Source organism: Nicotiana sylvestris, chromosome 4 (assembly GCF_000393655.2).
Source record: "Nicotiana sylvestris chromosome 4, ASM39365v2, whole genome shotgun sequence".
Classification (NCBI taxonomy): Eukaryota; Viridiplantae; Streptophyta; class Magnoliopsida; order Solanales; family Solanaceae; genus Nicotiana; species Nicotiana sylvestris.
The window spans coordinates 75022897-75037778 of record NC_091060.1 but is presented as its reverse complement, the minus strand read 5'-3'; the positions used below and the strand labels follow the sequence as shown (position 1 = coordinate 75037778).

The 14882-nt window shown below is 38.5% G+C and overlaps 1 protein-coding gene across 2 annotated transcripts in view; it reads left to right on the top strand.

The window, feature by feature from the left end:
* LOC104220734 (probable inactive ATP-dependent zinc metalloprotease FTSHI 5, chloroplastic) overlaps positions 1–14882 on the top strand; it is a 70220-nt gene that overhangs the window by 42767 nt on the left and 12571 nt on the right. For both annotated transcript variants that reach the window (XR_011406781.1, XM_070172024.1), the window contains exons 11-13: positions 1713–1841; positions 5225–5407; positions 8259–8378. Coding sequence is in view for 1 of the 2 variants with exons in the window: in XM_070172024.1 (XP_070028125.1) it covers positions 1713–1841; positions 5225–5407; positions 8259–8378 (432 nt within the window). In the remaining variant the exon portion in view is untranslated. The remainder of the gene's footprint in view (positions 1–1712; positions 1842–5224; positions 5408–8258; positions 8379–14882) is intronic.

Genomic DNA, 14882 nt, shown 5'->3' with positions numbered 1-14882 from the left:
GCCCCCATTTATGTTGTCCACGCTCCAGTTTGCAGGCCTGAGCGTGAGGGGGAGGGGTGTTGAGTTGTCCCACATCGGTGGGATTTGAAGTTCTTGGTCTCCTTAGATGGTCTTGGGTAATCCTCATCTCATAAGCTGGCTTTTGGGGTTGAGTTAGGCTCAAGGTTCATTTATCAAGTGCTTTTCAAAAAAGTGTTTTTGGAGAGAACCTACTTTTTTCTGCTTCTACTTAAAAAACACTTTTTTTGTCTTCTAAAAGCTTGGCAAACACTTCAACTTTGAAAAAAACGCACTTCTTTTTATAAAAAAAAGTGCTTTTGGCTTTGGATAAGTTTGGCTAAACCGGCTATTAGACAGCTCCTTACTAATTTGAAAAGTTTCTTGATCATATGGGGCATGAGAATCAACCTAGATCATGTATGGGGATGAATGATGTGTATTCTAAATTCTGTTGACTTGGATACCTGATTATCTGAACTAGAAATGATTTCAATTTTGTGGAAGTCTGTCAACAACGATAATTTAAACCTAGTTTGGTAGTTTTGCGTGATTTGTATTAAAAATTTCAGTGTCACAACTTAGTGATTGTGAGAATTAATAACTCCGAAAATTATATTATTGATATATTGACAATAATACATATAATACATATTCTACTGCATATGGGATTAAGGTTATTTACATATTGAACTAACAAACTACACTCCCCTCAAGCCGATGCATATAAATCATATGTACCGAGCTTGTTACATATATAACTAATACGAGAACCAGTGAGGGACTTGGTGAAAATATCAACAAGCTGATCACTCTACTTCACAAATTTTGTAGCAATATCTCCTGTGAGTATTTTTTCTCTGACAAAGTGACAGTCAGTCTCAATGTGTTTAGTCCTTTCATGGAACACCAGATTTGATGCAATATGAAGGGCAGCTTGGTTATCGCACACAAGTTCCATCTGACTGATTTCACCAAATTTCAACTCCTTGAGCAATTGTTTGATCCAAATTACCTCACAAGTTGCCATAGCCATTGCTCGATATTCTGCTTCTGCACTAGACCAAGCAACTACATTCTGTTTCTTGCTCTTCCAAGACACCAAATTGTCTCCTACTAAAACACAAATCCAGACGTAGAACGTCTATCATAAGGTGATCCTGCCCGATCAACATCTGAGTATCCAACGATCTGCTCATGACCTCGATCCTCAAACAATAACCCTTTGCCTGGAGCCGGTTTTATATACCCGAAGGATGCAGACAACTGCATCCCAATGACTATCACAGTGAGAATCCATAAACTGACTTACAACACTCACAGGAAAGGAAATGTCAGGTCTAGTCACTGTGAGATAATTTAATTTACCAACCAGCCGCCTATATCTTGTAGGGTCGCTAAGCGGCTCCCCCTGTCCTGGCAGAAGTATAGAATTCGGATCCATCGGAGTGTCAACAGGTCTACCGCCTGTGATTCCTGTCTCCTCAAGAATGTATAAGGCATACTTCCGCTGTGAGATCACAATACCTGAGCTAGACTGATAACTCCTAAAATTAACAGTGATAATTTGCAAATCTTATGTTGATTATGCTTTGCTTTCTTCTGCTGTTCTCAACTTGTTTAGAAGTTATTGTTGTTATATGTTAAATGCAGAGCAGAAGAGCTTTGTCAAATTTAGTACTGATATTTTATAAAACTGCTACTTTGCCTAACAGGTCGCAGAGAAAACAGCTCTTTTGCGTCCAAGTGAACTAAAACTTGTTCCCGTGGCCTTGGAAGGTAGTGCCTTTCGAAGCAAATTCCTGGACATAGATGAGCTTATGACCTACTGCAGCTGGTTTGCGGTAATTACTGCCAATACCAGCTAATTTACTGCACTGTATCAGCATGTACTTCAAGCTCCTTTCCTGCATATTTATCTGTGCACACTTCCTCTTCCACTATTGGTTGTTATGCTTCTGTAATTAGGATTTATCTTTTTCACTTTGGGGAGTCAAATGTTAGTCCACTGCATGTTTTACTATAACTTGCCTAGTACTGCCTCCATGGCATTTTGTTTTTGCTTTGCATGCCAATACAGTTTATAAATTACTCCTTATGTAACAAGGGTACATTAAGTGCACTAATTACTCCTTATGTAAAATAGGGCGTATTATGTGCACTTTAACGATGGGTAGGCATCAAGGGAAAAAGCTGAAATGCAATTGAATCATTTTTTTTAATCAAGAATGTAATTGGAATTTTTTTTTTTTGATAGATAAAATAATTTTATTAATGATGGGGAAACACCCATATAAAAGATTATACCAAAAAGTAAAATAGAATATAATGAAAAGATATGGTTGATTGGGGTCACTGGACTAGGGCTTCGGCAGTCGGAATTTGGATGTGGTGACAAGGAATCACTGGCCAACCTCCAAGGAGAAGAGATCTGCTTTGGAAGATGGACAGACAAGGCTTCACACATCCGACATGTGGATCTGATGCATCGACGGCGTTGGAACTTTGGGAGGCTACTTGACAACACATGGAGGTGAGTATCCTGAAGTGGTTTGTTGGGGTTTGCTCGCCGCAGGTCGAAAGGCATTGTGGTCATGTTGCTACCCTAACTCCATCCCTTTTCCCCTGCAACCCCCTATACCCACCTCATTACCCCCAGCTAAGTCCAACTGAAGCATCTCTTTCTAGTTTCTAACTCCAACATGGAGTTTGACAACTGCCCCCAGTTATTGCCCTTAAAGGCTGTCCTCGAAGCTCCTTCTTCATCCCTCCCTTTCTAGTTTCTACAATCCTAATACCTTCTTTCTCCTTGTATTTACCTGATTTTGTGACCCCATAAGGCACACCTCCCTATTAAGATTGCTAGCAAACACATTAGGAGCTTGCTGCCTAGGTTGTGGCCTGAAGGAAGAAGAACCCAGGTCTTACAACCTTCCCCTAGGGGTTCGCTGCCCTTCTTTCGCTTTCATATCTTGTTTATTCGAAGTTTTATCTCAAGCTTCAGGCAACTTGTGAAATTCTGTGGCTTCAGAAAAGCACGGGTTGTTCGTCCTTCCTCTAGGGGTTTGCTCCCCGTTGTTCCCTTTTCATTCGTGTTTTTTAGAAGTTTCCTGCTTTCTCGAGCTTCAGGCAGCTCTCTCATGGAGTTTTCTGGTGGTTTCAGCGTTCAAATCCTGTTGCCTGTCCTTTCTCATTCCCCTTCAGTTTAAAGTGTTTTGCCAGTCAGTTTTTATAGTTGTTAGCAGTATGACCCGTTTTTATTAGTGAAACGCCTGCATCGAGAAGTATTACTAAAGCCATTTTTATTATATCAGTATTAATTCAGCCATTTTCATTGGATCTTCAGATAATTAAGCTTTCTATACTTGAATGTGAAGGGATCCAGAAGTAGAGAGAACACGATTTTCCATTTTGAGGAAGTAAAGTACTTAAACATGAAATAAAAACAGCACTGCTTAGTGAAAGAACTTTCTAATATGAGACAGCTAACAGTTGGTGTATTTGGATTGAAAGAAATAGCAGTTGTTTTGATGGTATTTCAACTCCTAGAAGTCACCTGAAAGCTAAATGTTTGGTTAACCTTTTTAGTTGGGTGAAACTTTCCCCTGTAAATAACTCTAATATGTTACTGGATTTTGTCAGCTCCTTAGCCATATGATAGTTTTTTTGGTATTAGAGCTGACATTTTCCCTCTTTTGTAATCTGTGCATCTTAGTGATGCCTTTTAATGACATTTCACTTACCTTGTCCAAAAAAAAGGAGAGACCGCTAACAGTATCCTGAAATAGGCTGTGAGAGTATATTCCAGGTATGGTAGTTAAGTCATGGGATATGATTGTTGGAATCATGCAAATATTTCATTTGATTGGAGCTCCTGAACAAAATGCATACTCTTATTTGTTGTCCAAGACTACCCAGTAAAAGAGAATAAACTTGGCAAATTATGAGCATCTGTTTTCTATCCTAATAACCATGAAATACATAGTTTAGAGGACCAGTATATCTGAGTCTGGATAGAAACACATTATGCTTTGGGTCATTGCTTGAAAAAGTAATTTCTCCCATCTTCTTGCTTCGGGGGTGTGAATTGCATAGGTTGTTGCCTATTGTTTCTAAATCACGACATTATGTGTACTCTTGAATAATTTTGACTGGCTAAAATTTCAAATTTTGCAGCTATTGGACTGATTTATGAAAATATGCAATCTAGCCTAAAGGTTTTTGATAACCACGACATCCAGTGTATGGTATGGAGAAAACTATAAAAAGCATCTATAAAAGGATGTCAATTAGCTTCGCCTCCATATTCTAACGCACATTCCGTTAGACAAGACTGATTTTTGATCTAATGTTCACTCCCTATAATATGAGATACTTTATTCATTCATCTATTTGTTGTCCATTGTTCACTTTCCTGAGCAGCTCAGCTCTTTGCACATAGTGGTCATGGTAATACTTTGAATAATGTTGCAAATATAGGGCTTGAACTTCTTGTTAACACATTATCTCCAGTGAATAATTATTCTAAAAGCTGGTGACTAATTGGGCTTTTTACATCTTGAAATGAAATCTGATGGTGTCTATAAAGGTTGTGGTAGTAACATTCTCGCTTATCTAACGTATAAAGCCTGCTGCATCAGAATTGGCTCCAGCTGCCTAGGAGTCTCATGACATTATGTTAGAACTGAAAGCTCATAATTAAAGGCAAATAAGAAACGATGATATCCGCGTCTACTGAGAGAAATAGAAAAGGGGAAAGATGAGATTACCATGGATCTCGTTGCTCTTTTCTAGACTAGACGTGTATTTGAAGATTCTGAGAATTTCAAGAACATGGTCAAAGGGCACATCCATGACATCGTCATTCTGGTGATGATATACATCTAAAATCCCGAACTTCATGAGAACAAATCTCTTAAAATCAATTTCGTAAAAACCAATCTTATGATGAAAAAATCAATCACTGCTACATTGAGCGATTTACAAAGGATTGGGAAGCTGAACTTGATGAAGTTTCTCTGTAAAATATAGAGTTTCACCATGTTCAGTTACCATGGGCTGATTTTCAATACACTTGTTTTCTTCAATTGTTATGTATATACTGCATAACATCTCTCAAATGCTTCATCACTGAGATTCTCCGCATACAAAAAAGAAGAATTTTTTACTTTTGTCCTCTTCACTAGCCATTTTTCTCAACTGGATAATTGGGTTTGCTGTTCTGCAGACCTTCAGCAGCCTTGTCCCGAAATGGTTAAGGAAGACCAAAGCTGTAAAGCAATTAAGCAGAATGCTGGTGAATCATCTTGGATTGACATTAACGAAAGAGGATCTAGAAAATGTTGTTGATCTGATGGAGCCTTATGGTCAAATAAGCAATGGAATCGAATTGCTAAATCCACCTCTTGATGTAAGCATTCCCATTTTTATTTCCTTTATCAGTATGCATTTTTTGATGAATGATTAGACATCCTGTACGCTGCTACTGTATTTCCTTGACCCCAGTTAGGTGTAAAGCTATACTTATGCTTCCTGTTTATTGTCTTTTCATTTATAAGTTCAGTTTTTATATCATATATTTTTTGTTCGAGTGATGATTGTTCCTCTTGATATACTAGGAAATGAAACCTTTCCCTAGATCATAATATCCTTCCACTATATTGGAATTGCACAACCTTTTTTGTCATTACCGTTTCGTCTTTTCTAGATCATTAGGGCATTTCTCCTGGAATTATTTTTGTTGGATTCTCAGTTTCCGTCTGATCACGTAAGCTGATTATAAGAATGTAACAAGTAGAGAAGCCTCTAACAACGATCATATACGTAAAGTTTAATGAATCGTCTGTACAAGGCTGCTGTATCATGGGAAATCCATGAAAGTTAGGGCAAACAAGGAAAGGAAGAGCAAAGTTTCGCAAGGTGGAAGGGAAGCCTTCCAATTGCTCCTTAATGCCCATGCATGAGTACATGTTGGGCTATTTTCCTGGTGCTGCCCCCTTGGTTGCCACTCCCTTCACTTTCCAAAACTGGAGCAGCTGTTTTGCTGCAGCCAGCAGCACTATCCAAAAAGTGATTCAACGGCATATAAAACCGAGTTTTCTGTGCTGGTACATGTGATTTTGAGAACTCTTGATGTACTTTCAAGGTTTTGCACCTCTCAAGCACAAAGAAGAGAGAAAAACAAAAGCACCCCCCTAAAGTTTTTCACAAAACTAGCGGAAGCGTTCTTCAAACTCACGTTAGAAGAATATAAGATGAAAAGAAACCTCACACACACGTTCTTCAATCCCGCAAGATTGCAAGAAGCGTTGAATAAAGGAAGAACAACGAAATAAAAGCAAATCACATTTTTGAAGTAAGAGCTTAAAAAAACTAATCACCCATGTTTATTTTCAGCATATTAAGTCCTATAAATAGGTCTTACAATGAGTAAAATTGATAAGATGAAAAACTTATCCTAACTAAACTAGAATAAGAATAAAGTTAAGAAAAGCCTATTCTAACTAAAATAGGAAAAGGAATTTTAGTAGGAATAGAATACCAACTAATAATCCTAGTTTGACTAGAACTACAAATATAATCATACTAAAAGAGGAAATAAGAAATCCTAATCTTAATTGGATTCTTGGACTTCTTGAATTTCTTGGATTCTGCGCTTTCTTGATCTTGCATCTACTCTCCACCTTGATATTACAAAATTGTCAATTTTCTGTTCTCTTTATGATGCACATGATCTTGTCTTATTGATTTGTGAACATCAAAAGACACTCTTTATCATAGGTGATTTTATTGGAGCTCTAAAAAAGCTAGTGAATCATCTCTACATGATGGAATATCGTGTGTGCTATATGTATAAACATTAATCACTTCGTTAAGAAATGCAGAATTCTCTTTTCCTTCAAACACCAAGTAAGTCCTTTTAATGGACGACGTTACTTGAGGGACCAAACTCTATGCTCTTTGATTCACATTTCTCCTCCATCTCTATAGAAGATAATCATATTTTCTCTAGGTCCTCTATTGTTTTGTATATGCGGTTTCCCATAACATCAATAGAATTATGACAATCACAAAATGGTTGTTGAACACCCCTTGGCATCATCCTTTGATGAATTCCTTTGGCACTTTGCAGGGGTATACTGAATAGTAAAACTTAGAAAGATTTGAGAAATGATATTAACCTTCTAAGTCAATCACCTTTATACCAACCAAATGCTACTTTTTTGAACCTCTAGGTTCCAACCCTTCTGAAATTCTAGAGCAGATAAATTCTTTTGCCAGTGAAGCAAGAATACAGAAAGGGACATAGTAGGTAGGTAAACAAGTTAAGGTGCTTGTAAAATAGTGACAGCTTTACCTCCTTTGGACTTATATTTTTTCTGCCAGAAGTCCATTTATTCTTAAGTTTATGAAGTAATGGATTTCACACCTGAACATCTTTGAGGCAGCAAAGGAAGATCAAAATAGATGGGTGGGATTTAACTCAGCTTGAACCCATGGATTGTTTAAGTGGTTAAACTGCACTTCCCAACTTGGATGATGTCACATTCATTTTAGATTAACCAGCCTCAAGACTGTTTGCTACTAGCAGTATACTCTTATCTGTTCATTTTCAACAGCATCACACAACAAGTAAGGTATCATATTTGAGGAGGTGAGCTTTTGCTAGACTTAGCCTGCCCATGTCCTGGTTGGAGGCCCTTCAGATATTCACCTTCTGCTGCTTTATCTAGGGTTATGTTTCCCATCACAAAGACAGAGGCATAAGTGATATTTCATCATCACTAAAACCCCTAGAGTTTTCAAAGAAAAAGAGTAGACTATTAATGGAGATTGAGAATCTGACAATAGATATGCAGTACTAATCCAGCTTCTCCATTTTTCTTGGAACCCATCTTTCGATCAATGAACTCCGTTTGTGTGACACATTACCCTTTTTCCAAGTCTATTACCAGCACTTTCATTCAATTCTCTCGAACCAGTTAGTTCAGTAGCAATTAAAACTACATCAAGAATCTGCCTCTCATCAATAAAAGCATTTCAAGCGCCAGGGATTTCAAGTGCATGCTTCAGTCTCGTTGTTAGTAGTTCAGTAACTTTGTGAACTACTGGCAAAAAAGATTAACCAGCTCTATAATTTGTAGAGCTGAGTTATCTTTAGTTAATAGTGATTAACTAAAACTGCCTATACTGAAAGCATCTTTATTGTCTCTTCATGTGAGATACAACATGAAATTGACTGTTCATTTGATTTTTTGTAGTGGACAATGGAAACAAAGTTTCCGCATGCTGTTTGGGCTGCCGGTCGGAGTTTAATTGCTCTTCTTCTACCAAACTTCGATATTGTGGATAATCTGTGGCTCGAGCCTTTCTCGTGGGAGGTACCATATTCTGTTTCTTCGTTAGAAGTAGCTTTTTTAAAGTATGATTGTAGTTATATCTTTGTCATTTTTCTTAAAAGAGAAAGCAAGAGAAACTTATCGGACTGATGTTATTGATCTATGAGAGAAGTGATGGTTCTACAGAGTAAGACTGTAAGAGTCGCACTAAGTGTCACAAAAAGAAAATAAGTTATCAGTCAGCACTTGAATTATGGTGGCCAACCTTTTTTTTTGTTTGTTCTACACAAATTTTACTTTGGAACCAGATCGGAGATCACAGATTAATTAGGAGAGCTTTTTTTTTTTGTTTGTTTGACAAAAAGGTAACAGAAGTTATAAACTTCAGCACAAATGTAGTGCTGGAGGCTAAATTTACAAAACAAAGGACAGCTCCAGTTCATCATTGATTCTTCTTACAAGAATTCTAAAGCTTCTAAAATAGAGACTGAATCAGCTGTATAAGTTTCATTACACCAAAAATGAAAAAGTAAAATGCAATTCATCTTGTTCTTCTGGGTAGAACTATATCTATCTTCAAAACATGTTGGGTTTCTTTCCTCCCAGATAGTCCACCATGTGCATGCATGGATTAATTTCCATCTGTCTTGTGTCTGACACTGTTCTAACATGCCGACAACTCCCTCGTTGATCTTGGCATTATCCATGTAATGCCTATCACGTTTAGGAAAAGCTGCCTAAGTTGATCAGTTATTCCACAATGCAAAAACAAATGGCTGCCGTCTCTAGTTTCTTCCCACACAAATTACATTTTGAACATAGATTAATCCCCCTTCTCTTTAAATTTCCTGTGTCAGGCAAGCTTCTTTTGCTACCAGGCCACACATAACAGGCCACCTTATATGGAATTTTAGTTTTCCAGACATGTTTCTATGACCACCAATTAGCTTGCTGGCCATTATGGATCAAAGCATCATATGCAGATTTGTTATCAATTATCAATACCTGGTGATTCTAGTGATTAGAAAAATGTCATCTACATATGTAATATTTACTGCAATATCTGTTCATTGCCTGAAGATGTGGTTTGTTTCATCAGAATTAGTGCTAAGCTCTTACAAGAATATGTTCAATTGTTTGGTATAGGTTCTCTACTTTTTGGTATACTTGTATACATGAGTTTTCTTCTCCCAACTTTAATGAAATCATTTACTTTTCTTGTTAAAAGAACAAGGTTATTTACTTTATCAAAGAAAAAAAGGGGAGTACGTTCAGTTGCTCACTACTCAGTAACTACACTCCTATCAGCTGAGCATTTTATTCTCTTAACTTCTGCCTCCAAAAATAGAAGGAAAAGGGAATAGAAATTTTCTACTATTCTCTACATTTTTCTTAATTTACTGTTTATTTTTATTTTCGCCTTCGCATCAAGAAGCAATCCTTGAGCCTTTGAGTTCTAGTTGGGTGAATATGTTGTTATGTTGTGCTTTTCTTTAAGGTACATAATACTCCCTTTCTCTCATTTTATGTGACACACGATTTTCTAATAAGTCTTTCTTTATTTCTTGAACTTCGTGCATAGTCAAATACCGTCACATAAAATGGGACTGAGAGAGTGTAACTTGATGATTACGTTCTTGGACATTTTCCATACATGTGAGTTTCAATAATTGGTTTACTCGTTTGGATGAATATGGAGAGAGAGTTGTGATAAATTAATGAACTTAGAAGGATGAATATAAATTGTCAACTTAATGTTTATGTATTTTTGAATGTCCGGTTATACAAGATTAGATAAGATTAAAAATGATCACATTCGCCAGAAGCTTCAAGTAGCACGCATTGAGGATAAAATGAGAGAGGTCGCTGAGATGGTTTGGCCATATCTTTCTTTGATAAGGTAAATGGTATTACTAAAAAAAAATGGGAAAGCTCCCGTATACAAAAGGTATACCAAAAAATAGAGAATCTACAACAAAGTATGATTTTCTACGGAAAACACTCAATCATCTATACAAGTGGGAATTTCAAGGAGCACCAAAAAGCAATCAAAGACAAAGGCTATTCCTCGAGTGTACAAAATCATTTTCAATTCCCTCAAAGCTTTCTTATTTCTCTCTCCATACAACCTGTATAAGAGTTAACGGGGCAACCTTCCACGCCTTTAGTCTTCTTCTACTATGTCTACCAGCCTACATGTGCAATACATCTCTAACAGTACCTGACATCACCCATTGTGCAACAAAATAATTCAGGACCAACCTCCACAAACCTGATACCACTCTACAATGCACCACTAGATGATCAACTTCTTTATCCGAACGTTTGCACACGTAGCACCAAATGACATAGGTAATGCTTCTCTTATATATATTCTCAGCTGTTAGAATTGCTCCCGCCAACCATGCAAAAAAGCACACCTTCCTAGGTGCCCTAGCAATCCATATTGATAAATGTGGAAAGCGCGTCTCTTCTCACACCAGCAAACTCTGGTAGAAAGATTTGGCTGTGAACAAACCATCACTTCTTAGCGCCCATCTCCATGGGTCATTGTTAAAGTGAGGTCTGATTTGCTTGTGAAGTAACTCCACTAACCTTTGAAACTCTCCCAGCTCCCTGTCTTGCAGATTTCTCCTAAACGTGAGATCCCAAAGTACTTCCCCTTCATACTCCCTATGAATCTGATGGAATGTCATCTCCTTTTGGTTCGAAACTTCTGTACAAATTAGGGAATGAAATCCCCAAGGAGTCTTTCCCGCACCATTTGTGATTCCAAAAGTTAATTCTTCTCCCATCCCCAACCCTAAAGATGATCATTGATGTCCTCCCACCCCTTCATTATGCTCCTCCACATGCTACACCCAAATGGAACTGTAATAGTTCTAGTTCTCCATCGCCTTCCATAAAATTATACTTCTCAACTACTACCTCCCTCCATAAGGCGAGCTCCTCCATCCCAAGTCTCCATGATCATTTTTCCGATAGAGCTCTATTGAACACCCTAAGATCTTTCACCCTAGTCCACCCCACTTTGGTGTTGTAACAACCTCCCAATTTACCAGGTGGATCTTTTCGGTTTCCGGTGCCATCTGCCGCATCCCATATAAAATTTATTTGAAGCCTTCTCATTTTTCCTGTGAGAGTCACTGGTGCTTGCAACAAAGAACAATAGTAAGTGGGAATACTTGATAAATTGCTTTTAGTGAGTACATCTTTTCCTTCAACAAGTATCGTTTTGGCCCTGCTAATCTCCGTTCAACCCTTTCAATAACAGGATTCCACACTGCGAGATCCTTATTTGAAGCACACAGAGGCAAGCCCAAGTATGTAGTAGCCCAGTAGGTAAAGAAGAGTCCACCTTACCATTAATACTTGTGCTAGTTCTTCAATGTTGTCTACCTCGCCTACTAGGAAAATCTCACACTTGATGATGTTGATTTTGAGACCTGGCACGATCTGAAACCACTTAGGAACTTGTTTCAAGTATGTCAGCCGGTTAATATCTGCATCACAAAAAAATAGCCAATGTGTCATCTACAAAGAGCAAGTTTGAAACCCTTACAGTACTATGCTCCCTAGTCAAAGCCGTGAAACCCCTCAAATAACCACCACCCACTGCCCTATCCGTTATCTTACTTAGAGCTTCCATCACCAGAATAAATAGCATAAAGGATAAGGGGTCCCCTTGTCTGAGGCCCCTCGAGCTACCAAAAAGCCACACAGGCTACCATTGACAAGAACAAAGAATCTGACAGTGGAAATGCAAACCTTGATCCATCTTCTCCGTCTTTCACTGAATCCCATCTTCACCATTAAAAGATCCAGAAACTCCCAATTAACAAGATCAAAAGCCTTCTCAAGTTTTCCTTTTTTCCTTCTAGAGTCCACAACTTCATTTGCCATCAAAGCTGCATCCAAGATCTGTCTCTTTTCCACAAACACATTAGGTGAGGTTGACACCGATGCAGATATGGACCACATGACAAGGTAGACCTATAATTACATGGAAAGAAGTTGTTTAGACCTACAAATTCTTGGAACCAGTGTAGACTTAGCTAAAAATAGGAATAATGGAAGATAACGATCCATATAGGTGAAGCTTACTAGTTAGGGTCTTAGGGATACGCTTTAAATGTTACTATTTTTCTTTTATATAAAACTTATTTTCACTATTATTATTTTATTTTTGGCATGATGATGATACGAGTTGAGCTTGAAGAAAGAAGTGAGAATTCATATTGCCGACCTCGACTTTGTTTGGGACAGAGGTGTTGTTGTTGTTGTTGTAATTGTGAGAAGGCACGGGAGAAAATATGATATATTGATATTGTATGTACAATACAATACAAGAGGTCCTTATTTATAGCTATACTATACAAGGACATACTACTCCTATTCCAATGTAGGACAAGGCTACATTATGTACATATCTAACACTCTTCCTCAAGCCGGTGCATACACATCATATGTACCGAGCTTGTTACACATGTAACTAATACGAGAACCAGTAAGAGACTTAGTGAAAATATCTGCTAGTTGATCATTCGACTTTACAAACTTTGTAACAATATCTCCTGAAAGTATTTTTTCTCTGACAAAGTGACAGTCGATCTCAATGTGTTTAGTCCTCTCATGGAACACCGAATTTGACGTAATCTAAAGAGCAGCTTGGTTATCACACACTAGTTCCATCCTGCTGATTTCTCCAAACTTTAACTCCTTGAGCAACTGCTTGACCCAAACTAACTCACACGTTGCCATAGCCATGGCCCGATATTCTGCTTCGGCGCTAGATCGAGCAACTACATTTTGTTTCTTGCTCTTCCACGAGAACAAATTACTTCCTACTAGAACACAATATCCAGATGTAGATCGTCTATCAGAAGGTGATCTTGCCCAATCAGCATCTGTGTACCCAATAATTTGCTCGTGGCCTCGATCCTCGAATAGTAATCCTTTGCCTGGAGCTGACTTCTGACTTTATATACCAAAGAATACGAACAACTGCATCCCAGTGACTATTATAGGGAGAATCCATAAACTGACTTACAACACTCACCGGAAAAGAAATGTCAGGTCTAGTCACAGAGGTAATTCAATTTTCCAACCAACCTCCTATATCTCGTAGGGTCTCTAAGAGGCTCCCCCTACCCAGGCAGAAGCATAGCATTCGGATCCATATGAGAGTCAATAGGTCTGCAACCCATCATTCCAGTCTCCTCAAGAATGTCTAAGGCATACTTCCGCTGTGAAATAACAGTACCTGAGCTAGACTGAGCGACCTCAATACCTAGAAAATACTTCAGTTTGCCCAGATCCTTAGTTTGGAAGTACTGAAAGAGATCTCGCTTTAGATTAGTAATACCATCCTGATCGTTGCCAGTAATAACAATATCATCAAGATAAACCACCAGATAAATACATAGATTCGGAGCAGAATGCTGATAAAGCACAGAGTGATTAGCCTCACTACTAGTCATGCCGAACTCCTGAATAATTGTGCTGAACTTACCAAACCAGGCTCGAGGAGACTGTTTCAAACCATATAGTGACCTGCGCAATCTGCATACACAACCACTAAACTCCCCTGAGCAACAAAACCAGGTGGTTGCTCCATATAAACTTCCTCGTCAAGATCACCGTGGAGAAAAGCATTCTTAATGTCTAACTGATAAAGAGGCCAATGACGTACAACAACCATGGACAAAAAAAGACGAACAAATGCTACTTTAGCCACGGGAGAGAAAGTATCACTATAATCAAGCCCAAAAATTCTGAGTATATCCTTTTGGAACAAGATGAGCCTTAAGCCGATCAGCCTGGCCATCTGGGCCGACTTTGACTTCATAAACCCAACGACAACCAACAGTAGACTTACCTACAGGAAGAGGAACAAGCTCCCAAGTGTCGCTCGCATGTAAAGCAGACATCTCGTCAATCATAGCCTGTCGCCATCCAGGATGAGATAGTGCCTCACCTGTAGACTTAGGAATAGAAACAGTGGATAAAGAAAATATAAAAGCATAATGAGGTGACGACAGACGATGATAACTTAGACCAACATTAGTGGGGATTAGGATTAAGTATGAACTGTACACCTTTGCGGAGTGCAATTGGTTGACTATGAGGAGACAAGTCTGCAGTAGGTGCAGAATCTGATGCAGGACGTGAATCACCTAGGCCTGATGCTGGATGTGGACAGCGATGATAAGCCAAGAGTGGCAGAGCTGCAGAAGGTTGAACTGGATTATGTGGAGGAACTGGAGCTATAGATGGTGGAACGGGAGCTATATAGGTGGTGGAGCTGGAGATGTAGAGGAAGATGGATGGGAGATAGTGACTGAATCTCCAAAAGAAGAGATTGGTAGTACCTCAGAAATATCTAAGTGATTACCTGGACCTATGAAGTATGATTGAGTTTCAAAGAAGGTAACATCAACGGACATAAGGTACCGCTGGAGGTCAGGAGAATAGCATCGATACCCCTTTTGCGTTCTCGAGAAACCAAGAAATACGCACTTAAGAGCACGAGGAGCTAACTTATCT